Genomic DNA, 27962 nt, shown 5'->3' with positions numbered 1-27962 from the left:
TTTGGATTCCGTAGAAATGTTGGAACATGTGAGGCAATACCAACCCTACGACTTATCTTAGAAGATAGATTAAGGAAAGGCAAACCTATGTTTCTAGCATTTGTAGACTTAGAGAATGCTTTTGACGATGTTGACTGGGATACTCTCTCTCAAATTCTTAAGGTGGCAGGGGTAAAATACAGGGAGCGAAATGCTATTTACAGTTTGTACAGAAACCAGATGGCAGTTATAAGAGTTTGAGGGGCATGAAAGGGAAGCAGTGGTTGGGAAGGGAGTGGGACAGGGTTGTAGCCTATCCCAGACGTTATTCAATCAGTATATTGAGCAAGCAGTAAAGGAAACAAAAGGAAAATTCAGAGTAGAAATTAAAATCTACAGAGAAGAAATAAAAACTTTGAGGTTCGCCAATGATATTGTAATTCTGTCAAGAGACGGCAAAGGACTTGGAAGAGCAATTGAACTGAATGGACAGTGTCTTGAAAGAAGGATATAAGATGAACATCAACAAAAGCAAAATGAGGATAATGGAATGTAGCTGAATTAAATCAGGCGATGCTGAGGGAATTAGTCTAGGAAATGAGACACTTAAAGTAGTAAATGAGTTTTGCTATTTAGGGATCAAAATAACTGATGATGGTCGCGGTAGAGAGGATATAAAATGTAGACTGGCAATGGCAAGGAAAGCGTTTCTGAAGAAGAGAAATTTGTTAACATCCAGTATTGATTGAAGTGTCCGGAAATCATTTCTGAAAGTATTCGTATGGAGTGTAGCCATGTATGGAAGTGAAACATGGACGATAAATAGTTTGGACAAGAAGAGAATAGAAGCTTTCGAAATGTGGTGTTACAGAAAAATGCTGAAGATTAGATGGGTAGAGCACATAACTAATGAGGAAGTATTGAATAGGATTGGGGAGAAGAGAAATTTGTGGCACAACTTGACTAGAAGAAGGGATTGGTTGGTAGGACTTCTTCTGAGACACCAAGGGATCACCAATTTAGTACTGGAGGGCAGCACAGAGGGTAAAAATCATAGAGGGAGAACAAGAGATGAATACACTAAGCAGATTCAGAAGGATGTAGGTTGCAGTAGGTACTGGGAGATGAAGAAGCTTGCACAGGATAGAGTAGCATGGAGAGCTGCATCAAACCAGTCTCTGGACTGAAGACCACAACAACAACCCACGAGCACGCAGGAGTGGTGCAGCACGATGTGGCATGGACTCGACTAATGGCTGAAGTAGTGCTGGAGAGAATTTACGCAACGAATCCTGCAGGGCTGTCCATAAATCCATAAGAGTATGAGGAGGGGGGGGAGGGGGGGTCGAGGTCTCTTTAGCACGTTGCGTGGCATCCCAGATATGCTCAACAACGTTCATGTCTGGGGAGTTTGGTGGTGAGCAGAAGTGTTTAAACTCAGAAGAGTGTTCCTGGAGCCACTCTGTAACAATTCTGGATGTGAGGGGTGTTGCATTGCCCTGTTGGAATTGCCCAAATCTGCCAGAATGCACAATGGACATGAATTGATTCAGGTGATCAGACAGGATGCTTACATATGTGTCACCTATCAGAGTTGTATCTAGACATATCAGGGGTCCCACATCACTCCAACTGCACATACTGCATACTATTACAGAGTCTCTACCAGCTTGAACAGTCCCCTGCTGACATGCAGGGTCCATGGATTCATGAGGTTGTCTCCATACCCGTACACATCCATGTGCTCGATACAATTCGAAATGAGTCTCATCCAACCAGGCAACATGTTTCCACTCATCAACAGTCCAATGTTGGTGTTGACAGGCCCAGATGAGGTGTAAAGCTTTGTGTCATGCAGTCCTCAAGGGTACACAAGTGGGCCTTTGGCTCCAAAAGCCCATATTGATGATGTTTTGTGGAATGGTTCACAAACTGACACTTGTTGATCGCCGAGCATTGAAATCTGTAGTAATTTGGGGAAGGGTTGCAATTCTGTCACAATGAATGATTCTCCTCAGAAGTTGTCGGTCCCGTTCTTGCAGCATCTTCTTCCGGCTGCACTGATGTCCGAGATTTGATGTTTTGCCAGATTCGTGATATTCACAGTTCACTCATGAAATGGTCGTACAGGAAAATCCCCACTTCATCACTACCTCAGAGTTGCTGTGTCCCATTGATTGTGCACTGACTATAACAGCACGTTCGCATTCACTTTAATCTTGATAACCTGCCATTATAGTAGCAGTAATCAATCTAACAACTGCACCAGGCACTTGTTGTCTTATATAGGTATTGCTGACTGCAGTGACGTATTCTGCCTGTTTGCATATCTCTGTGTTTGAATAGACATGCCTATACCAGTTTCTTTGGTGCTTCAGTGTATTATACAAAAAATGGTTCAAATGGCTCTGAGCACTATGGGACTTAACATCTGAGGTCATCAGTCCCCTAGAACTTAGAACTACTTAAACCTAACTAACCTAAGGACAGCACACACATCCACGCCCGAGGCAGGATTCGAACCTGCGACCATAGCGGTCGCGCGGTACCAGACTGAAGCGCCTAGAACCGCTCGGCCACACCATCCGGCTCAGTGTATTATACCCTCAGTTTTGCTAATGTACAGTAATTTCACTCCTTGATTCACATTTCTTGTACAGTTGTGTTAGACATACTGCACAGTAAATTGACATTCCAGACCATGGTAATCTGGTAGGTCAGATGTATTCAGTCAATATGCGTACTGTTCACTAAATGGCAAAAGTTACTTTCCATGCTAGAGCACATATTGGAATACGTAGAGCAGATACGTAAGTACATAGTTAAAAACTAAACATTATGTATACACAATATCTGTGAATCTAGACATTACTTTATCAGCTTGACTCTTATTTAATATTTTGATTTGTATTTAATAAATTTTATTTTTATGAAATTTTGGTACCCTTGGAACTTTAGTAATTTTGTTATTTGTTAAAGCGAAACATGATTGGTGGAACGCTTGGCAACTGGTACTAAATTTGCTGTTTTTCATTTTCTGTCATAGTTATGGTCCCCCTGTAATTTATTAATACCTAGTTCTAACCACAGTGTTCATACTGAAACTATTACCTGTAGATGTGAAAGGAAAATTTCTCGTAAACAATAAAGGGAAAGATAACAAGAACTCATAATGAGTAAGAAAATAGAAATACGGGTAAGCTACTATGAACAACATAGTTAACGCATTATTGTAGCCAAGATACCAGTAGACATGAGGAACATGCCTACCACAATTGTACCGGTGTGTATGTCAACTAGCTCTGCAGATGATGAATAGATTGAAGAGATGTGTGATGAGATAAAAGAAGTTGTTCAGATAATTAAATGAGATGAAAATTTAATTATGACTGGAATTCAATAGTACAAAAAGGAAGAAAAGGAAAACTAATAGGTGAATATGGACTGGGGGAAAGAAATGAAAAAGGAAGCCGCCTGGTACAGTTCTGCACAGAGCATAATTTAATTATTGCTAATTTACTAATCTTAAAACAATAATCTTAAAACAACGTTGTATACTTGGAAGAGATTTGGTGACGTGGAAAGGCTTCAGATTGGTTATGTAATGGTTAAACCGAAGTTTAGGAACCAAATTTTAAATTGTAGAACATTTCCAGTGCCAGACATGGACTCTGACCACAATTTATTGATTGTGGGCAGTAATTTTAAAACTGAAGAAATTTCGAAAAGTTAGATGGGACCTCGATAAGTTGAAAGAACCACAGATTGTTGAGAGTTTCAGAGAGAGCTTTAGGCAACAGTTGACTAGAGCAGGGGAAAGGAATACAGTAAAAGACTAATGGGTAGCAACTAGAGATGAAATGGTGAAGGCAGCATAGGTTCAAGTAGGTAAAACACAGGGATACTAAATTTAATTGATGAAAGGAGAAAATTTCAAAATGCAGCAAATGAAACAAGCAAAAGGGAATATAAACATCTAAAAATTGAGATTGGCAAGACGTGGAAAATGGGTAAGCAGGAATGGCTTGACGACAAATGTAAAGACTTAGAAGCATATTTCATTAGACAAAAGATAGATACCACATACAGGAAATTAAAGAGGCCTTTGGGGAAAAGCTCAGTTGGAAAACCAGTCTAAGCAAAGAAGGGAAAGCTGAAAGGTAAAATGAGTACGTAGAGGGTCTATACGAGGCAGATGAACTTGAAGGCAATATTATAGAAATGGAAGTGGACATAGATGAAGATGAGAGGGCAGATATAATATTGCAAGAATGATTTGACAGAGCGCAGAAAGATCTAAGTCGAAGCAAGGTGCTGGGAGTATGTGATACACCGCCAGAATTACTGATAGCCTTGGGAGAGCCAGCCGTGGCAGAAATCTTTCATCTGGTGTGCATGATGTATGAGCCAGGCGAAATAATCTCATACTTCAAGAAGAATGTAGTACTCATTCCAAAGAAAGCAGTTGCTGACAGATGTGAAAATTAATGAACTATTAGTTTAATAAGTCATGGTTGCAAAATACTAACACAGATTCTTTAAAGAAGAATGGAAGAGCTGGTAGAAGCAGACTGTGGGGAAGATCAGTTGGAGAAATGTAGGAACACTGACACAATACTGATGCTGCAGCCTATCTTAGAAGATAAGTTAAGAAAAGGGAAACTACATTTATAGCATTTGTAGACTTAGAGAAAGCTTTTGACAGTGTTGACTGGAATACTCTCTTTGAAATTCTGGAGGTATTGGGGGTAAAATACAGGGAGTGAAAGGCTATTTACAACTTGTACAGAAACCAGATGGCAGTTACAAGAGTTGAGGGATATGAGAGGGAGGCAGTGGTTGAGAAGGGAGTGAGACAGGGTTACAGCCTATCCCCAATGTTGTTCAATCTGTACATTAAACAGGCAGTAAAGGAAGTAAAAGAAAAATTTGGAATAGAAATTAAATTCAGATGCAAGAAATGAAAACTTCTAGGTGTGCCAATGACATTGTAATTCTGTCAGTGACAGCAAAGGACTTGGAGGAGCAGTTGAATGGAATGGACTGTCTTGAAAGGAGGATATAAGATGAACATCAACAAAAGCAAAACAGAGATAATGGTATGCAGTCAAATGAAATCAAGTCATGCTAAGGGAAACAGATTAGGAAATGTAGACCCTTAAAGTAGTGGATAGTTTTGTTACTTGGGCAGCAAAATAATTGATGATGACTGAACTAGAAAGGATTTAAAATGTAGACTGGCAATCACAAAAAAATAAATTAATTAACTGATAAATAAATAAAAATAAAGCATTTCTGAAGAAGAGAAATATATCAAATATAGATTTAAGTGTTAGAAAATCTTTTCTGAAGGTCTTTCAAAATGTGGTATTACAGACGAATGTTGAAGATTAGGTGGGTTGACCATATGAGTTCATTCATAATACAAAAATTTCTAAGTGGAATACAAACAGCAAACTGAGACCACCCCCTCCCCCCACCCTCTCTCTCTCTCTCTCTCTCTCTCTCTCTCTCTCTCTCTCTCTCTCTCTCTCTCTCTCTCTCTCTCTCTCCCCCCCCTCCCTCTCCCCCTCCCCCTCCCTATCCCCCTCCCCTTCCCCCTCCCTCTCACCCTCCCCTCCCTGTCCCCTCCCATTCCCCCTCCCCTGCCCCTCCCCTTCCCCCTCCCATTCACCCTCACCCTCCCCTCCCCTCCCCTCTCCCCTGCCCCTCCCCTCCCCTTCTGCCTTCTCCCCCATGTGGTGTGTGTGTGTGTGTGGGGGGGGGGGGGGGGGGGGGGGGGGGGGAGTGATGACCTGGTTCTGTAGAGTACTTTAATAGCTGTTATCATTAAAACAGATGATGTGTTATTTTTCAAATGCACTTGCTATATAATCTGCTTTACACTTTAAAAATGCTGATAATTGGCATCTTACATAATTTTTAAAAGAGTCACTATTTTCTAAATTTCTCCTCCTTTCCCACTACTCAGTTGCAGTTCATTATTACTGCATCCACATTTTTTAATATAAGAATAATGGAAATTCGTGGATGGAGAAATGTGTAAAATAGGGGGAAGACCCGCTTATAGTGGAGTGATGTGTGGCACATACACACATACAACAGAAAACTTTATTCACACTAGCTTTCGATCTCTTGCTCTTTTTCTACAAAAGTAAATACTTTTCACGCACACAAAAACACACAGACATCCAAAAGCATACTCCCGCACCCACAGCGAGGCTGATTACTGACTGTTCATTGTTAAGATCAGTTGCCTGGGCTAATGATTTGGGAAGGAGTGAGGAACAATGCATGAGACAAGGTGGGGGTAGCAGGATAGTGCAAGGCAGGTGTTTTGACAAAAGATTCAGTGGCTGCACAACAAGAAAAAAGGACTTCAGAAAGTAGAGCATATAAGAGATATAGAGAGAGGAGATGGGGGAATAGGAGAGGAAGGGGGAGATGAGGAGGGAGACAGGAAGGAAAGAGAGAAGGGGAGAGGGGTGGGTAAGTGCTTGAGAGAGGGGCTGACTGAGGAATTTGGGGGGGGGGGGTGAGAGAGAGAGAGAGAGAGAGAGAGAGAGAGAGAGAGAGAGAGAGAGAACCTCCACATGTGTGGTGGGAGGGGGGGGGATGATGGTAGGAGAAGGCAATGGTAATGAATAGTAGGAGAAGGTAATATATGATGTGGATGAGAAAGGAGTAGTGTGGACAGAAGATAGGATAGAAAGTGTAAAATGAATCAGTAGGAAACTAGTTAGTGGAGATTAAGGCCAAAGAGAATGTGAGAGTGCATGATATGCTGGAGAGACAATTCACACATCTGTACATCAGAGAAACTTGTGTAGGAAGGGAGTATACAATGGCCTGCATAGTGAAGCAGTTGTTGAAGTCACTTTTCATGGTGCCCAACATGATCAGCAACTGGATGTTGAAATTTACAATTTGTCACAGTTAGGCAGTGGCCTGTTAAGCGAATAGACAGTTACTTACTTGTTGTGCCCACATGGAATGCCTCAAAGGAATTGCAACACAGCTGATATATAACATTAACAATGTAGGAAAAGACAGAGTGCTACTTGCCGTAAAGAAGACATGTCAAGTTGCAGACAGGCACAGTTAAAAGACACGTACACAATGCTTTTGGCCACAACCTTCATGTATAAAAGATACACACACACACACACACACACACACACACACACACAAAGCAAGCACACCTCACACAAACATGACCACCAACTCAAGCATCTCGGGCCAGAATACAGCTATCACATGGGATACAAGCAGTAATCTAAATGGGATGGGGAAGAGGAAGGGATAGTTGTGTATGGGTGGGTTGAGAGACAAACACTGTATGGCGGAGTATGCATGGTCTATGCTGTCAACAGGCACAGGGTCAGTAGGTTGTGGATCAGGGAAGTGGAGAAAAAAGCAGCAAAAAAGGAAAAGGATCAGAGAAGGACAAATATATGCATTGGCAGAGGACTGCAAATAAACAAGGCGGGAGATGAGAATGGGGCGGAGATGAGAGGACACAGGTGGTGGAAACTGTTGGGTAGAGGGTGTGGAGACAGTATCTTACTGTAGGTTGAGGCTGGGATAATTATGGGAGCAGAGAATGTGTTGTAAGGATAACTCCCATCTGTGCAGTTCAGAAAAGCTGGTGGTGGAGGGAAGGACCCAGATGGCTCGGGTAGTGAAGCAGCCATTGAAATCAAATGTCTGATGTTCAGCTGCATGTTGTGCCACAGGGTGGTGGCCATTCATCCTGACAGACAGCTGGTTGGTAGTTACACCAATATAAAAAGCAGTGCAGTGATTGCAGCAGAACTGGTGATTGACATGGCTGCTTTCATGGGTGGCCCAGCCACTGATGGGGTTGGATAAACCTGTGGCAGGACTGGAATAGGAAAGAGGGGGGGGGGGGGGGGGATTGGGCATGTTTTGTACCTGGGTCTTCCACAGGGATATGATCCTTGCAGCAAGGGGTTGTGATTGGAAGTGACGAAGGGATGGGCTAGGATCTTGTGAGGGGTGGGAGTATCTTCAGTAGGATGTTCCTCATTTCAGGGCACGATGATAGGTGATCAAAGTCCTGGCGAAGGGTGTGGTTCAGTTGTTGCAGTCCAGGGTGGTACTGGTGGAGGGGGCACTCCTTTGTGGCTGGTTCTTGGACGTGGTGGAGGATTAGGGGTGTTAAGGTAGATGGCATGGGAGATCTGTTTGTGGACTAGGTCTGGGGAATAGTGCCTGTCTATGAAGGCCATGGGGAGACCTTCAGCATACTGAGCAAGGGAGTTTTTGTCAGTGAAGATACGCTGTCCCCAGGTGGCCAGGCATTATGGGAGAGATATTTTGATGTGAAAGGCAGGTACTGCTTGTGGTTGATGGGTTTAATGTGAGCAGAGGTGCAGATGGAGCCATCAGAGAGTAGGAGATCAACATCAAGGAAGATGGCACGTGGTCCTCTTCAACCCAGTGTGCCATCTCCTCTCTGATGGTTCCATCTGCACCTCTATCCACATTAAACTCACCAACAACCAGCAATACCTGCATTTTGCCAACTGTCATCCCTTTCACCAGGAATGGAATAGGGATGGAAAATAAATTCTATAGGTTCGGTGGACACTAGAATACTTCCTTATGTGATGTGCTTAGGATATTTCGCATTTCATGGTGTGATGAGAAGTAATCAAAGCACTGATGAAGAATGGGATTGAGCCTTTCAAGGTCAGGCTGATATTTGGTGAACAGTAGCTGGTTAACAAGTTTACTGGTGTCAGAGTAGGAGATGGATTTAAGGATGAGCTGGATAGAAAATTTTCAGTAAAGGCTGTGATCAAATTATTGGTGTATTTCAATACCTCCTGTTTTCCACTGCACATGCAATGTCCATGGTTGATGAGACTGTAAGGAAGAGACTTTTTGATATGAAACGAGTGACAGCTGCCAAAGTGGGTGGTGCACTTGATATGGACAGATGTATTTATGGAGCCATCTAAAATGTGGGAATTGACATCTAGAAAGGTCTCCCTCCCTCTCTCCCTCCGAATGTGTCATAAAACATAGTTTCGTGTTTGTCAGTGGCTAAGTGCCACACTGTGGATCCAAAGATTTGGGGTTTGATCCATGGTCATCCTAGGATTTTTATCTACGAGGGTCACTCCAAAAGAAATGCACACTATTTTTGTAAAAATACAGTTTCCATGAAAGTTTTACAGTGTGTAGATACATCCTTCCCGCTTGTTTTCAAACTTAGTTCAACCTGTTGCCGTGAGTGGCACTGTCACAGCATATCTTCAAGATGGCTGCTACACTTGACGTTCATCAGAAGCAATGTGCTGTCATAGAATTCCTATGCTGTGAAAACGAGACAGTAGGAAACATCCACCAGAGATTGAAAAAGGTGTATGGAGATGCTGCTGTTGATCGCAGTACAGTTAGTTGGTGGGCAAGCAGGTTACGTGATGAAAGCGGGCACGGCAATATTGAGGATTGTCCTCACAGTGGCAGGCCTCGTACTGCACACACTCCAGACAATGTGCAGAGAGTTAACGAATTGGTGACTGCTGACAGACGCATCACAGTGAACGAATTGTCACACTACGTTGGGATAGGGGAAGGAAGTGTTTGCAGAATACTGAAAGTGTTGGCGTTAAAAAAGGTTTGTGCCAGGTGGATTCCCAGGATGTTGACAGTGGCTTACAAAGGAACAAGATAAATTCTATGCAGCGAACTTTTGGAACAGTATGAGAATGGTGGAGATGAATTTCTTGGAAGAATTGTGACAGGTGATGAAACGTGGCTCCATCATTTTTCACCGAAGACAAAGAGGCAATCAGTGGAGTGGCTTCATGCAAATTCACCCAAGAAAAAAAAAATTGAAAACCACCATAAATTCTGATGTGTATGTGACAACACTGAAGAAACTTCAAGCTCGACTGAGTCATGTTCGACCGCATCGGCAAAAGCAGGATGTTTTGCTGTTGCATGGCAATGCACAGGCACATGTCTGTCAAGAAACCATGGAAGCGATCACAAAACTCGGATGGACAACTGAAACGCCCACCTTACAGTCTTGACCTGGCTCCACCTGACTGTCATCTCTTTGGGAAACTGGAAGACTCTCTTCGTGGAACAAGGTTTGAGGGTTGGGGTTGGATTCTTTGGGGAAGGAGACCAGACAGTGAGGTCATCGGTCTCATCGGATTAGGGAAGGAAGTCGGCCGTGCCCTTTCTAAGGAACCATCCTGGCATTTGCCTGGAGCGATTTAGGGAAATCACGGAAAACCTAAATCAGGATGGCCGGACGTGGGATTGAACCGTCGTCCTCCCGAATGCGAGTCCAGCGTCTAACCACTGCACCACCTCACTCGGTGAATATGGTTTGAAGATGATGACTCCCTTGTGCACGGTGCCAAACAGTGGCTCCAATAGGTTGGTCCAGAATTTTACCGTGCGGGTATACAGGCGCTGGTTCCAAGATGGTGTAAGGCAGTTGAGAGGGATGGAAATTATGTAGAGAAATGAAAATATTGTTCCTACAGGATGTATCTACACACTGTAAAACTTTTAAACATGTAGAATGAAAGATGGATTTGGCGTGCACTTCTTTTGGAGTGACCCTCGTATCACTTATAATTTCTTTCATTATTGTGAAAAATGCCTAATTACCCAGTCATTTAGACTGTACAGTAAAGTATACATTTTCATATGACTAGCTGGGTAAGTAAGTTCAAAATCAGATGAAAGAAAGGAAATAGGATCATGCCTAATAAAGGACTGTGGTGTTAAAACCAACCTGTGGGTTGACGACAGCTTTATAGCATTACTGTAAATTTGATCCTCTGTTATAGGAATTAGTTGTCTGGCACCCAACGTTTACAAAGTGTATAATTAATGTAATTATGTTTTTAAAAGCAAAGAGCTAAAGGAATCATTAGAGTTTTCTGTGAGGTGGTAAATTCATCCACAGCTCCAGGTGTAAGTAAACATATTAGCACAGAGTAAGAATAAATATTTTAGTTACATCTGGGTGCATAGCCACAATGAATTACGTGACTGAAAACATCCTTCCACACTGTGATTACCTTTCAGTGGAATGAAATATCTCTTTATATTTTGATCTATCGAGTGGCAACCATTGTGGCTGAATGTTTTCCTTTGTAGAGTAAATCCTTTTCTTCTCTTATTCTCTACTAATACTTCTGTCTGTATTACATCACTCCTAATAATGCTTTCTGGAGTATTTACGATATGTGGAAACAGATTCTTGTTAGGTATATGACAAATGCTTGCTTCAGAATATAGTAATTTTAAGTATTCAGAACAAATTCATTGTATTTCAATATAGGCCAGAAGAAGTGTGTCTTTACCTTGATGGAAGCAAAGCAGCAACTGCACTTCTCCATATGCTGTATGCTTGTATGAAGGAAGCTCATTTTGCTGCAAGAGTTGAAGCTATTTATGCAGAAGGTGAAAAGTCCAATGTGGAAGTGATGAAATTTATTAGGGAATCAGCAAAGAGGTAATTACTATTTCTCTCTCTCTCTCTCTCTCTCTCTCTCTCTCTCTCTCTCTCTCTGTGTGTGTGTGTGTGTGTGTGTGTGTGTGTGTGTGTGTGTGTGTGTGTTTTACTTCTGATAGTAAGTGCTGTGTGTGTGTGTGTGTGTGTGTGTGTGTGTGTGTGTGTGTGTTTTACTTCTGATAGTAAGTGCTGCATCATGTAAGTTGTATATGTCATTTTGCACTTGTAACAAAACACTTATTTCAGTGTTAAAATTCAGTTGATTATATTTGACAGGGTTGAAACAGAGACAACCACTTGCAAAAGAGCATTTGTTGCATATCAGCTCATGTATAGTAATTATTCATGACTTACATTTGCTTCAAACTTGAAGTTATTTTTGTAGCACGATTAATTAAAAATAATGTGTGTTTGTGATACACAACACACTTATTTTACTATTATAGTCTCCTAAACTGTCATCAGTCACAAATGATTTGGGAGAAAATTGCTATCTCCAGTATGCTGACCCATACTGATGGAATATATGGGTGTTGAGACAAAGCTTTTGTTGTAAGTAAGCTTTGTAGCGAAGGCTGCATCCCAGTTCTATTAATCTAGCTGAGATGTGCAGAGCTCTGACTGATGGGCTTTTATTTCCAAGCTTTTCATGGGGCAGTAATGGAACTTTGAAAGTAGAAGAAAAATACTTCCATGGAGCTGTAACAACCATTGTTCTAAGAAAGTGTTGGGTTACTACTCCTACTCCTGATGAAATGTTTGTAGGTAGGGTATTTGTGGATAGTTAAAGGGCAGAATCATGCACAGATGTATTCATTGTAGTAAAGAGGGAGCAGGAAAATGTGAAAAATTATTTGTTTTCTGTATTTAAGACTGTCTGTCAGTCATCACAGAAGCTTTGAAGTCCATAAATGCCTCTCTAATAATACTCTCGTGATAGAGATCATCACACAGTGTTCCAAGTACACTAGGGTTTGAATGTGAATCCCAAGGAGATTATCCAGCTACAGGTATGTCAGACAAAAATTACTTTGGATTTGGTATTGATAGTGTCTCTTGAATATAAATAATGCAAGTTAATGTTAAAGAGATGCTGAGTGTGCATGAAGAAAAACATATGACTTAGGTAAGGAACATAAAAAAACATCAGTGGCACACCGGGAACAACATGTGCTTTCATTCTAATATTTAATTCAACAAGCTCCCATTTTATAATAAGACAGAATTTATCTGATCCAGGCTTGTGGGTGATATGACTAAAGCACCTGCAAACTCAAGACAGAATTTTAGTGTCTCATCCCCCAATCACCTTTTGGGATAGTGACCCGACATAGAGTAGAGAGAGAACTCAGTCTTCACCAAAGAGAAGAATATACAGGGACTAAATGTGACAAGCTGAATGATGTGCAGCAGAGTGGGGAAAACTGTAATGCATGTTTTTCTAACAGAGCTCCATGGAACAGGAGTGAGACATAGTGTGTAGGTGGGAAGAGTTCGGTCAAAGTCCTCCAACCATAAGATGATGGAGCTAACATAACATCTGCTTACACCAACGTGTTTTGATCGTCACAAGTGTGCAAAACGTATGAAGTAAAAGAACTTTCATACAATGTGTCGGTGCCGAGTAACATTTTGATAAATCTTGGACTGTGCATAGAAAGAACTTTTTCACTGCAGTACAGAAGATAACCGAAAGAAATACATAATGAGACAAACAGAAATGACACTTTCATTCAAAGAGAGTGATTGCACTGAAATCACAGTGATTCCTGTACATTACAAAAGGTGGGGCATGGTTCTTCATTGAGAGTGTGCACTCCACTTGTAATACAACAGCGCAGTGCCTCATATATTTTTCAGCTACTTAATTGCTTGAGTTTGTAACCACATTTTGTAAATATGTGTACATATTAATGGTAGGTAAGAATTATTCGTGTCAAATCATTGTAGTAAAAAAAATGGCCATGTCAGGGAAGTTTTTATTGTATAAAACACATAGTATATCTTTTGCATAACAATAATGTTGTTGTCATGAGTACACACAGTTGTAGAGCTAAGGCAAAGGAGGAGTTGTGCCGCAATTGTAGTGTGGAACAGATGTATGTGTTGGCGCGCAAATGCCACAATGTTTTTCATTGAAAATACTGTTGTAATACAGTATTTTGTAGCTGCGTAATAGGCACACCACTATCTTAGAAACTTTTTGCATCAGTATAGTGTGTTTAGACATTGTAATTCTGTCAGAGACAGCAAAGGACTTGGAAGAGCAGTTGAACGGAATGGACAGTGTCTTGAAAGGAGAGTATAAGATGAACATCAACAAAAGCAAAACGAGGATAATGGAATGCAGTCGAATTAAGTCGGGTGATGCAGAGGGAATTAGATTAGGAAATGAGACACTTAAAGTAGTAAAGGAGTTTGGCTATTTGGGGAGCAAAATAACTGATGATGGTCGAAGTAGGATATAAAATGTAGACTGGCAATGGCAAGGAAAGCATTTCTGAAGAAGAAAAATTTGTTAATATCGAGTATAGATTTAAGTGTCAGGAAGTCGTTTCTGAAAGTATTTGTATGGAGTGTAGCCATGTATGGGAATGAAACGTGGACGATAAATGGTTTAGGCAAGAGGAGAATAGAAGCTTTCAAAATGTGGTGTTACAGAAGAATGCTGAAGATTAGATGGGTAGATCACATAACTAATGAGGAGGTATTGAATAGAATTGGGGAGAAGAGGAGCTTGTGGCACAACTTGACTAGAGGAAGGGATTGGTCGGTAGGACATGTTCTGAGACATCGAGGGATCACCAATTTATTATTGGAGGGCAGCGTGGAGGGTAAAAATCGTAGAGGGGGACCAAGAGATGAATACACTAAGCAGATTCAGAAGGATGTAGGTTGCAGTAGGTACTGGGAGATGAAGAAGCTTGCACAGGATAGAGTAGCATGGAGAGCTGCATCAAACCAGTCTCAGGACTGAAGACCATGACAACAACAGTGTGTTTAGTCAAAGAAAAAAACTTGTGGAGTCGTCAGCCTTCAGTAGCATTCTATCTTTTCCCCGTAAATTCTGAGAAGGTGGTGGTAACTATAGCTGCTGATATAATATTGCACTATTACTGCAGACAATCAGTTCAAATTAAAAGTGATTTAAAGTTAAATTTATGTTTTATGACAAGAGCATGCTGGCTTTCATGTATTCAAAATGGGGTTAGAATTTTAAGTTGTATTTTTTATATGATACTATATGCATACATCTATGTAACATTTCTACTGAAAAATAATTGTTGCAATCAATGGAAGTTTTTACTGCATCTATTCCAGAGTAGTCGTTTGTAGAGTAATAACTAAATACTAATAATCAGTTTGTATCACGATTAAGTGTGTTGTCAAACAGACAGCATTATCGTGATATACGTAACACAGTACAGTTTCTGTAACTTGTTGCTAGTACTTGATTATTATTAGCAGTCATTATGGTAACTACACTGGACTCGCCTTCAGGAGGACGACGGCTCAATCCCGCGTCCGGCCATCCTGATTTAGGTTTTCCGTGATTCCCCTAAATTGCTCCAGGCAAATGCCGGGATGGTTCCTTTCAAAGGGCATGGCCGACTTCCTTCCCCATCCTTCCAATCTGATGAGACTGATGACCTCGCTGTCTGGCCTCCTTCCCCAAACCAACCCAACCCATTATGGTAACTAACAGCATTGCATTCCAACTTAGTGTCTTTAGTGTTTGTGTCACATGTGTCTTTACTTGTGAGGCAGGGTGTGTGCATTTTATCCATTTGGTGCTTTGTCTTAATTTAAATTTTTGCTTATTTTGGAGCTGGCAGCCATTTTATTCATTCTAGCCACATTCTGGCATCTAAAATTATGGCTAATACAGTGAAGCTGTAATTTGTTACTGTTTTTTTACAATTTGGTCATTGGTGTATGCAGTATTGAACATTTATGTGATAGCGATCAGGTTGTAACTATCTATATTCTGTCGGGAAACATTTCTCTTTGGATTTGATGCCTTGCTTCCACTAATAGAAGAACATTAGATAAACGTGTCACAGTAAAACCTTACATACAGCTTAGAGTCCCCCCCCCCCATGAACCATGGACCTTGCCATTGGTGGGGAGGCTTGGGAGGCTTGCGTGCCTCAGCGATACAGATAGCCGTACTGTAGGTGCAACCACAATGGAGGGGTATCTTTTGAGAGGCCAGACAAACGTATGGTTCCTGAAGAGCGGCAGCAGCCTTTTCAGTAGTTGCAGGGGCCACAGTCTGGATGATAGACTAATCTGGCCTTGTAACACTAACCAAAATGCCCTTGCTGTGCTGGTACTGTGAACAGCTGAAAGCAAGGGGAAACTACAGCCATAATTTTTCCCGAGGGCCTGCAGCTTTACTGTATGGTTAAATGATGATGGCGTCCTCTTGGGTAAAATATTCCAGAGGTAAAATTGTCCCCCATTCAGATCTCTTGGCGGGGACTACTCAGGAGGACGTTGTTATCAGAAAAAGAAAACTGGTGTTGTACAGATCAGAGCGTGGAATGTCAGATCCCTTAATCGGGCAGGTAGGTTAGAAAATTTAAAAAGGGAAATGGGTAGGTTAAAGTTAGATATAGTGGGAATTAGTGTATTAGTGAAGTTCAGTGGCAGGAGGAACAAGACTTCTGGTTAGATGAATACAGGCTCATAAATACAAAATCAAATAGTGGCAATGCAGGAGTAGGTTTAATAATGAATAGGAAAATAGGAATGTGCGTAAGCTACTACAAACAGCATAGTTAACGCATTATTGTAGCCAAGATAGATACGAAGCACACACCTACCACAGTAGTAAAAGTTTATATGCCAACTAGCTCTGCAGATGACGAAGAAATTGAAAAAATGTATGATGAGATAAAAGAAATTATTCAGATAGTGAAGGGAGACGAAAATTTAATAGTCATAGGTGACTGGAACTCGATAGTAGGAAAAGGCAGAGAAGGAAACGTAGTAGATGAATATGGAATGGGAGTAAGGAAGGAAAGAGGAAGCCGCCTAGTAGAATTTTGCACAGAGCATAACTTAATCATAGGTAACACTTGGTTGAAGAATCATGAAAGAAGGTTTTATACATGGAAGAAGCCTGGAGACAGTGGAAGGTCTCAGATAGATTATATAATGGTAAGATAGAGATTGAGGAACCAGGTTTTAAATTGTAACACATTTCCAGGGGCAGATGTGGTCTCTGACCACAATCTATTGGTTATGAACTGTAGATTTAAACTGAAGAAACTGCAAAAAGGTGGGAATTTGAGGAGATGGGACCTGGATAAACTGAAAGAACCAGAGGTTGTACAGAGTTTCAGGGAGAGCATTAGGGAACGATTGACAAGAATGGGGGAAAGAAATACAGTAGAAGAAGAATGGATAGGTTTGCGAGATGAAATGGTGGAGGCAGCCGAGGATCAAGTAGGTAAAAAGACAAGGGCTAATAGAAATCCATGGGTAACAGAAGAGATATTGAATTTTGTTGATGAAAGGAGAAAATATAAAAATGCCCTAAATGAAGCAGGCAAAAAGGAATACAAACTTCTCAAAAATGAGATCAACAGGAAGTGCAAAATGGCTAAGCAGGGATGGCTAGAGGACAAATGTAAGGTTGTAGAGGTGCATATCACTAGGGGTAAGGTAGATACTGCCTACAGGAAAATTAAAGAGACCTTTGGAGAAAAGAGAACCATTTGCATGAATATCGAGAGCTCAGATAGGTGGAAGGAGTATATAGATGCTCTATACAAGGGCGATGTTCTTGTGGACAATATTATGGAAATGGAAGAGAATGTAGATGAAGATGAAATAAGAGATATGATATTACGTGAAGAGTTTGACTGAGCACTGAAACACCTAAGTCAAAACAAGGCCCTGGGAGTAGACAACATTCCATTAGAACTACTGAGAGGCTTCGGAGAGCCAGGCCTAACAAAACTCTGCCATCTAGTGAGCAAGATGTATGAGACAGGCAAAATACCCTCAGACTTAAAGAAGAATATAATAATTCCAGTCCCAAAGAAAGCAGGTGTTGACAGATGTGAAAATTACCAAACTATCAGTTTAATAAGCCACGGCTGCAAAATACTAGCACAAATTCTTTACAGATGAATAGAAAAACTGGTAGAAGCTGACCTCAGGGAAGATCAGTTTGGATTCCGTAGAAATGCTGGAACATGTGAGGCAATACCGACCCTATAACGTATCTTAAAAAATAGATTATGGAAAGGCAAACCTAAGTTTCTAGCATTTGTAGACTTAGAGAAAGCTTTTGACAATGTTGACTGGAATACTCTCATTCAAATTCTGAAGGAGGCCAGGGTAAAATACAGGGAACGAAAGCCTATTTACAGTTTGTACAGAAACCAGATGGCAGCTGTAAGAGTCGAGGGGCATGAAGGGGAAGTGGTGGTTGGGAAGGGAGCGAGACAGGGTTGTAGCCTATCCCCGATGTTATTTGATCTATATATTGAGCAAGCAGTAAAGGAAACAAAAGAAAAATTCGGAGTAGCAATTAAAAGCCATGGAGAAGAAATAAAAACTTTGAGGTTCGCCGATGACATTATAATTCTGTCAGAGATAGCAAAGGACCTGGAAGAGCAACTGAATGGAATGGACAGTGTCTTGAAAGGGGGACATAAGATGAACATCATCAAAAGCAAAATGAAAATAATGGAATGTAGTCAAATTAAATCGGGTGATGCTGCGGGAATTAGATTAGGAAATGAGACACTTAAAGTATTAAATGAGTCTTGTTATTTGGGGAGCAAAATAACTGATGATGGTCGAAGTAGAGAGGATATAAAATGTAGACTGGCAATGACAAGGAAAGCGTTTCTGAAGAAGAGAAATTTGTTAACGTTGAGTATAGAGTTAAGTGTCAGGAAGTCGTTTCTGAAAGTATTTGTGTGGAGTGTAGCCACGTATGGAAGTGAGATGTGGATGATAAATAGTTTAGACAAGAAGAGAATAGAAGCTTTCGAATTGTGGTGCTACGGAAGAATGCTGAAGATTAGATGGGTAGATCACATAACTAATGAGGAGGTATTGACTAGAATTGGGGAGAAGAGAAATTTGTGGCACAACTTGACTAGAAGAAGGGATTGGTAGATAGGACATGTTCTGAGACATCAAGGGATCACCAGTTTAGTACTGGAGGGCAGCACGGAGGGTAAAAATCGTAGAGGGAGAACAAGAGATGACTACACTAAGCAGATTCAGAAGGATGTAGGTTGTAGTATGTACTGGGAGATGAAGAAGCTTGCACAGGATAGAGTAGCATGGAGAGCTGCATCAAGCCAGTCTTTGGACTGAATTCCACAATAACAACAACACCTTAGAGTATAGGTATGTTGTAACTAACGGCAGTGCTTGCTCTGCAATGTGCTCCACAAGGTTTGTTAGGAGTTCTTGTGCTAGGGTGCTGGATTCCTCCCCAGTGTCATTGACAACTGCTGAATGGTCATTGCTGCATGAGAATGTGCTGCAATGTATCTCCCAAGTGCAACCCTTATGTGCTCATTGGGATTTAAGTCTAAGGAAGGAGAAGACCAATCCATTATCTGAATATCCTCTCATTGGAAGGAGTGCAGCATCGCAGTGACATTAACTGGTGAGTGTACCACTGCATTCAAAGATTTGGAGGTCAGTGCACCCATGCAACATTATGCTTCTTCACACCATCAGACCTGGACCATCTTCATGTTCCACAACAATCCTGGGTGCATTGCGTGGTCTTACTTCTGACATATGATGTTACATTGATTTCGAACATGATTATTTTGGTGGTCCAGGTACTGTGGTGTGGGAAGTAAAATGTGCATGGCCGCATTGACCTCCAAATGTTTGAATACAGTACACTCACCAGTTAACATCATTCTGACATTGTCCTCCTTCCCTATGTGCATCCTTTCAGGGGGTATATTCAGCCCTGACTTTATTTTTATGGATGACAGTGGGGCGACCAATTGAATGGCACTGGTGGAAGAGCTCTTGGAATGAGAGAACATTCAATGAATGGACCACACTGACTGTTTCCTGACTTAAATCCCATGGAACTCATGTGGGTTGCATTTGGGAGAACTATTGCAGCATGCACACATACACCAATGACAATCCAGCAATCATCAACTATGCTGGTAGAGGAAAGGAATGCCCTACCACCAGAACTCTGTACCAACCTCGTGGCCAGCATGAGAATATGTTGCAGAGAATAGTGATCACACACCGTATTAAGAACTGTATCCCATCTTTTGTAATGTCCATGAGACTGTGTTAAATCACAGTGACCTTAGTATAATTAATGCTTTCAGTAAAAATGTCACTTCTGTTCATCTCGCTGCATATTTCTTAGAGTTACCTTCTGTACTATAGTGTAGTAGTTCTTTCTGTGTATTGGTCTAAGCTGAATCAAGCAATGTTACTTGGCAGTGAAACAGTATTTTTCAACATTAATTTAAGTTTTATAGGACTGACAATATAGCCAACCAATGTATAAGGTCATATCTAATCAAAAGAATGCAGAAAGTTGTAGTTAGTAATACAACCAATGTAGTCCAGGGACATAATTCTGGCTGGGGAGAAATCATATATAGGGTTCCCAAGGGCTCAGTCTTAGATCCACTATTGTTCCTCATGTATGTAAACTGTCTTCCATCTAATACACAACAAGCAGAATTAGTTCTTTTTGCAGATGATTCGTGTATTATAATCAATCCAGGCATACATACGGAAACAGAAGAAATAGTAAACAGTGTTCTTGAAAGTATTATTGACTGCTTTTCTGCAAATGGTCTCACCCTCAGTTTGAAAAAGACACAACATACTCAGTTTAGCATGTCTAGGGATACACCAGTGTGGTAAGTGTAACACCTGGTGAGGAAATAATAAACAGTCTGGAAACTTCAAAATTCTTAAGTGTCCATATTTATGAGAATTTAAATTGGAGATAGCACGTTGTGCAACTCATAAAACAACTTAGTTCAGCCACATTTGCACTTAAAATTGTTGCAGATCTTGGGGAGAGACAAACCAGTAAGTTGATATATGTTGCATATTTTCATTCAGTAATGTCATATGGAAATATAGTTGTGGGATAACTCATCTTTAAGAAAGATAGTCTTCATTGCACAAAACATGCTGTAAAAATAATATGTGGTGTTCATCCACAAGCATCTTGTAGACTTCTGTTTTAAGTGTTGAACATTATGATTACTACTTCACAGTATATTTATTTTCTCATGAAGTTTGTTGCAAATAATTCACTGCAGTTCAAAAGGAGCTATGATGTACATAATTACAAAACCAGAAGGAAAAATGACATTCATTACACCTACGCTGTCATATAAAATGTCTGAGAGACAGCAAAGTAAATTTTGGAAACAAACTGAGGAGGTTTCTCCCTGATGTCTCCTGTTCCGCAGAAGAATTTCTGTTACTGTAACGTGTAAAAGGTGGTGAGCAGAAATTCCTAACTCACACCTATATATCTCTTTTTGTTTTTGTAATACATGAAATGTAATATATGAAACTTAAAAATGTTCAGACAGTAACAATTTGTACAAATTAATTAGTGACGTGAATGTAAAATGGCTCATTCCACATTGTCATGATCTATTGTGCTAAATGATCCACAGGGCATATAACTAACAGCTTGCTAAAGCTAGTTTCATCCTAAAGATACAGGGTACTTTTCTGGCTCAATATTATCTAAAAATCAACACCTATTTCTTTCAGGCACAGTTTATAATGTATATGTTTTACAGATCTTTGTTGATATCAGTTAATGCAGCACACTTTCTAAACAAATTAGAAGTATTTTGAATATTTTTGAACCTGCTTGGGGTCATTAAAAAAAATTACAAAGAAAGTGATGCAATTTTTTTTTCAAAATTCTTCCTCAAATTGAGGTATCATTTAATCTAATGTTATGTTATACATTTGAATGAGAACAAATTTTTACCAGATACACATGACATGATGGCTGAGGTACTAGACCTTTTGTAATTCCATCTATTATGTATATTACAAGGATAAAAAATAATCACATTTTACATTTTAATTTTTATAATTGTTTTCCTAATAAAAATGTTATTTTTTCTATAAATTAGTCGATTCTGCAATATGGACTACTGAAAATTACGGAAAAAAATTAGAGCAATACTTTATAAACTTTAGGAAATATTTGTACCTGAATTCTGAAAAATACTACTTGCGGGAAGTTGTGAATGAAGATAAGGGTCCAATTAAACTGTGCCTCAGAACATTCCTGAAGCATAGTCTTCATCCTGCAGCATTTCTTCATCTTCAAGCTTCCTCTTGGCATTCTTTTAGCACTTCTTGCTTCTTTGGTAACTTGAAGAGCGAATCTTTCAGCTTCATTCACCCGTTGTCTATCACACATATATTAGAGCCACATTTTATGTCTAAATTTCTCAGGACTTCCAACCTTCCTGTCACTCCATCATTGAAACATATCACTGCATCTAGTACATCAACTTTTAATGTATTTAGTTGTACAAAAACCTTCCTGGGTAATCTTTCCCATATGCAATGGTCAAAACTTTCATTTGTATTCTGAGTGCCCCCATGAAGACATTTACTAAGCAAAACAGGGTCACTCAGGTCTCTAAAAATTGGTTTTATTTCATTCATAACAGGCTCAGGAAGAGAATGGTTATGATGGTATATTTGACCACTTTCGTTTGCTTTTTGGTAACCACACCAAGAATCTGCTCCTTTAGGGCAAAGTCTGTGAACAGGGTGGTCATTTGTGGACAACTTCTGAAAGTAGGTGGCCTGTACAGCTTTTCTCATTGCTGTAATATCATTCAGAGGTGTAGTTCGTCTAATGGCCAGTCCATAATAACTCTGAAGAAGGTCTATTTCAGTTTCTGTCAATCTGCCTCAGCCAGACAGAGATTTTCCATCAGATAGCAACTTTCCTTTCATTTCTCTTTGTAGCTTCCTCAATCTGGCACCCATCCTCTTATGCACATGTCCACAACACTCCAGTTTTGTTACCAAGGTATCTCCATAAACATTGAACTCATTAATTTTATTGAAAGCTTTAGAGTCCCCATCGCCTAGCTACTTCGTATATCTAATGTTATAAACAGGCACCAACCTCTGAAATATTTTTAGAGCTCCCTCACACTCCATACCACCACTGAAACCATCATAATTCTTAGAACACTGATGTTCAATATGTCCTTCAGTGTTATCATGGCAGGTGTGGCAGTACTTAGATAAGCACTCAACATCAACAACTTTTCCATTCTCCAGAGAATTAGCACTTACAACACCATTCAAGGAACGATGTCCTCAAGGTTGCCATGTCCCATCAAGTGTGAAGCAATGTCCCTGGTTCCACTAATATTTACAGTTTCTTCTACTGCACGTTTCATAGATGCTTTAGACACAACCGTCAAGGCACCTAAAAGTATTTTTACATACTTGCTGAACCTACTGGGAGGAGAAGGAAGGTCCATCAAACCACAAAACGTTTGAGCAGTCTTTTTTTCCTATTCCTATTGCATGCATTGTGTACAGTAACTTCAGGGACCGATGACCTAGCAGTTAGGTCTCTTCCCCCCTCTTTTAAACCAACCAACCAACCAACCATACACTAACTTCAAATTCACATCTTATGAATTATGCACAATGTTCGAAGTCATTTTCGAGGTAGATTTATTGCAGGATCTACACCGAACAACTAGTTTTGACACTAAACCCTTCCTGCTACTTTGTTGTTCAGTTATTTCCAGACAGCATACACCGTCACATTGTTTACATTTTGCCAGTTCCTTTGTCAAAGAAGATATGATGCCCACATCAACAACAACAAATCCACTACAAACAGCATCATTGTTAACGCAAAAGTTTGAATCACCAGGAGGCATGCCATGTGGCAGTTTCTTCCCTGAAGAACTGATACATCGGTTACTTTCAAAAGTGTGGCTTGCTTTGTTTGTGAACTGGTTATCGCAAAATTTCCTTTTATTGAATTTCTTGATGCATGGCATAGTTCTATTTATTGCACACTAAAGGATATGTTCTTCCACAAATATATGTAGCACTTGAGCAACCAACATTCAGTAACATGTGAACAAACTGCTTCAGTGAAACAAAAGTAAATACTAGCAAAGATAATCATTTACAGACACTAGGAACCAACATATACAATGTATCATATATGTGATTGCTGGAAATGGAAAGTTCACACTTCTTTTGGAAACAATACTGGTTTCTGTAACAGAAATAAAGGGGACATGGCATCATACATGACCATAACTTTAAAATTTTGTATATATAGGTCATTTTTCATTGGAAACCCTATGATGTATATATCAATGTAATCAGGAAAGACTATAGTATTTAATAAAGTCATAAAAAATTTCAATTTTTCCACCATTTATAAGTACCCTTCATCCTTAACTTTTGCACACCAGAGGGCGAGAGAGAGAGAGAGAGAGAGAAAGAGAGAGAGAGAGAGAGAGAGAGAGAGAGTGTGTGTGTGTGTGTGTGTGTGTGTGTGTGTGTGTGTGTGTGTGTGCACGCATGCGCTCTGGTGTGTGTGGGGTGGGGGGCAGGGGGGCAGTTGCTTCTGTGCAGGGGTGTGCTTGCATGTGCATGCATATGTGCAAGTCACATCCCTTTGTTGCAGCAGGAACATTTCTGGACTTAACAGCGCCTTGTGCTTGAAAAGTACTCAGCCTGGTGAAAAAAATACACATATTATGTCCTCTTCATGGAGCGTTTTAGGGACAGTTGGAAGACTAAGCATGCAGAGACCTAGTATCAGGCTCAAAGGCAACACAAGAAACATATTGCTATAGAAGTTTTAGAAGTAAATTGCAGTTGTTCATGCATTGTGACATGTTTATACTTTGAGGTTGAAAGACGATGAAACACAAATGAAGCAGCAGCAGTTCTTACAATATATGAAGGTGCTCAGATTATAGAAATTAGTTGTAAACTCTTTCTTAGTATCATGTCATGAATGATTGTGTATTGTAACGATTGCAAAATGTTTATTCGCAAGGTGCCTGGTGGTGCTTGAAGGAATTTCTTTCCAAACAAATAACACTGAAATTTGGTTATGGTCATATATCCAGAGAGACATCCCAGGGGAATATTTGGTGGTTAGTAGCTTGTTTGTTCATATTTAAAGAAGGTACAAATGTATCTACCAGTGTACAGCTTTATATCTAAAAACAAAGATGATGTGACTTACCAAATGAAAGTGCTGGCAGGTCGACAGACACACAAACAAACACAAACATACACACAAAATTCAAGCTTTCGCAACAAACCATTGCCTCATCAGGAAAGAGGGAGAGAGAGGGAAAGACGAAAGGATGTGGGTTTTAAGAGAGAGGGTAAGGAGTCATTCCAATCCCGGGAGCGGAAAGACTTACCTTAGGGGGAAAAAAGGATGGGTATACACTCGCACACACACACATATCCATCCACACATATACAGACACAAGCAGACATATTTAAGGACAAAGAGTCTTTGTCTTTAAATATGTCTGCTTGTGTCTGTATATGTGTGGATGGATATGTGTGTGTGTGCGAGTGTATACCCGTCCTTTTTTCCCCCTAAGGTAAGTCTTTCCACTCCCGGGATTGGAATGACTCCTTACCCTCTCCCTTAAAACCCACATCCTTTCGTCTTTCCCTTTCCTTCCCTCTTTCCTGATGAGGCAACAGTTTGTTGCGAAAGCTTGAATTTTGTGTGTATGTTTGTGTTTGTTTGTGTGTCTGTCGACCTGCCAGCACTTTCATTTGGTAAGTCACATCATCTTTGTTTTTAGATATATTTTTCCTACGTGGAATGTTTCCCTCTATTATAATCATACAGTGTACAGCTTTAATTATTTAAGTATTGTCATTGTGGAAGTGTAAGTAACTTAGGAACTTATAGATGTTTTGGTATTTATGAAGCTATTTGAGTCTCAGTGGGGAGTAGGAATTCTCTGTGAAGAGCTCTGTTACCATCATCAGAATTTTGTTCCTCATTTTAAAAAAAATAAAGCCGATACAATTCGGAGAGAACTTTTGTATATTAATTTCTTCATTCATCAAGAAGTATTGTATGTCAAAAACGAGAAATTTAGGTATTAAGTGAAAATTGTGTGGTGAAATGTATAGACTTTGTGTTACATCATGGTGTAAATTGCTTCCAGTTCAAGGAACTGCTGAAGAATCAAGAATCAGAATATAGAGATGGGTACACTTTACCACAGCACAGTTTGATGGCGTAGCCATTCACGATGTTTTCTTTCCCTTTAGGAGAGAAAGCAGTTTAGTGTGCGAATAACGAAAAATATATAACAGGCATAGCTTTCCTGGCATAACATTTATGCAGTTAAACAAATTGAATACACTGTATGGCAAAAGCAGCTAATAATTAATAAAAGAAAAAGTCCAAATGTTCACAGAAAGATGCAAAAGAGCAAATGAAATTTAACATTCTCAATCTGATTGATCAAAACTTACTTGAAGGTACCACTTTTGCTGATTATCATGCTAAATTAAACCAGCTCATAAAGTATATAGCACAGCGTTCTTGGCTTCATCCTTACAGATACGAGTAAAATAAAAAGCAAAGGAAGATAAATTTCTTAATGCACAACACTGAACTTACACTTTACTTTAAACCAGCAATCACTTTGATGCATGATATTTCACAACATTTCCAATCCATCTGAAGAAACTGTGAGCTTTTAGAATCTCAGTATAAAATGCAATGTTATCATGACAGAACTGTCTGATAGCATCTCTTCCACTTTGTTCAGTGTAGTATTACACCTGGAATATGTTGGTGGCTATAGCACAATCCTCACCAACTGCGGTTGGCGGCTTATAGGATGATGGTATACAAACACATTTGATTGATCACTGCAACTGATAATTCTCCTTGGAACAGCAAACACTTCATAATGACATCGCAGTATTTATGTTGTTAAGAAAAATGCTGTAAGATTCTTTTGTACATGCATGCATGTCCAAAGGAACAGACACTGTGGCAACTACAGCCATTATGAAATGCAGGAAATGTATTTGTGGTTGCAAATACGGACAGCCATCAGCTGTATAAGGAATGACGACAATGAAAATTTGTGTTGAACTGGGATTCAAAACCTGGGTTTCCTGTTTTGCATGAGCAGTCGACCTTAACTGTTTTGGCTATCTGTGCATGACCCAGGCCTAAACTTCCATACATCATCATTCCTGCATCACAATTTGTACTCGAACACCCATTATATAATTCCCGTGCAGGGGAAGGTATTTTACTCTACAGTTGCTGCCTGCAGTGCCTATATTGTTAAGAAGAACAGTGCAGTGTTCCTTTCCTAGTCGATTGCAGGGATATGTCTTCTGCTCCATAACAAGCTGCAGTTAGCCTCCAGTCATTCCTAACTGACATACACCTTACCCTGTTACCTTCTATTCCCTGACTTTTTTTTAATAATTTATTCCTAACAACTTCCAGCTGTCATAGCAATTTTCTTTTATCCCCGCCCCCACCCCTGACCCCACCCCTCTTTTGTCTGTGATTTAAAACTTAATTGGTTTCTCCTTTATTTCTGCTGTACCAAGTATAAAGGGCCAGTGACCTGAATGTGAGCAGTCCAGGCAGCACTTTATGGCTGGCCAGCAGCCTCTTCAGCAGGTCCAAGAGTGGTGAGTGGATCTCTACTTCTCGCATCCACGGGGGCTCAGCATTCATTTGCTGGATATGTTCTTGGTAACGCTGGAGCTCTTGAGCCGGGGACTAGTAAGCACTGCCACTTCTGTCACTGTAAGCTCCGGGCATGCTTCAGTGACCAGTGTGTGGCGCGACAGTGGGACGTTATGTGTCATCGGGATCCGGTATACTGGCTTGCCTGTGTGGATTGTGAAGATGGTAAAAACTGCTCTTAAAAAAACACTCAATCTCAAGGCATGCTGCACTTCAATGAGATGCATGGCTGTTGAGGTAGAGCAATCATTAGTGGGCAACCTCTGGGGAAACAGTCGCAACTCAATTGTATAATGCTTACTCAAGCAAGTGGACCTTTATATCCCTGCTGCTTATGGGAACAAGATGGAACACTCAAAATTATCTCCTCCTCCCAGTGGAACAGGTGGGCTTCAGAGGAGGAGGAGGAGGAGGAGGAGATTAGTGGTAAATGGTAAATTCCTATGGGACCAAAGATTAGTGTTTAATGTCTCGTTGACAATAAGGTCATTAGAGGCAGTGCACAAGCTCGGATTAGGGAAGGATGGAGAAGGTAAGCAGCCATGCCCTTTTGAAGGAACCATCCCAGCGTTGCCCTTAAGTGATTTATGGAAGTAACAGAAAACCAAAATCAGGATGGCTGGATGTGGGTTTGAAATATCATCCTCCAAAATGTGAGTCCAGTGTGCTAACCACTGCACAACCCACTCA

The 27962-nt window shown here is 40.3% G+C and overlaps 1 protein-coding gene across 2 annotated transcripts in view; it reads left to right on the top strand.

Annotated features, from left to right (window-relative positions):
* LOC124607317 (FAD synthase-like) overlaps positions 1–27962 on the top strand; it is a 111368-nt gene that overhangs the window by 63449 nt on the left and 19957 nt on the right. For both annotated transcript variants that reach the window (XM_047139628.1, XM_047139620.1), the window contains one exon: positions 11318–11491. In XM_047139628.1, the coding sequence (XP_046995584.1) occupies positions 11318–11491 (174 nt within the window). The remainder of the gene's footprint in view (positions 1–11317; positions 11492–27962) is intronic.

The sequence above is a fragment of the Schistocerca americana genome, chromosome 1, assembly GCF_021461395.2.
Source record: "Schistocerca americana isolate TAMUIC-IGC-003095 chromosome 1, iqSchAmer2.1, whole genome shotgun sequence".
In the NCBI taxonomy this organism is placed as follows: domain Eukaryota; kingdom Metazoa; phylum Arthropoda; class Insecta; order Orthoptera; family Acrididae; genus Schistocerca; species Schistocerca americana.
This window is presented reverse-complemented; position numbering and strand designations above follow the sequence as displayed.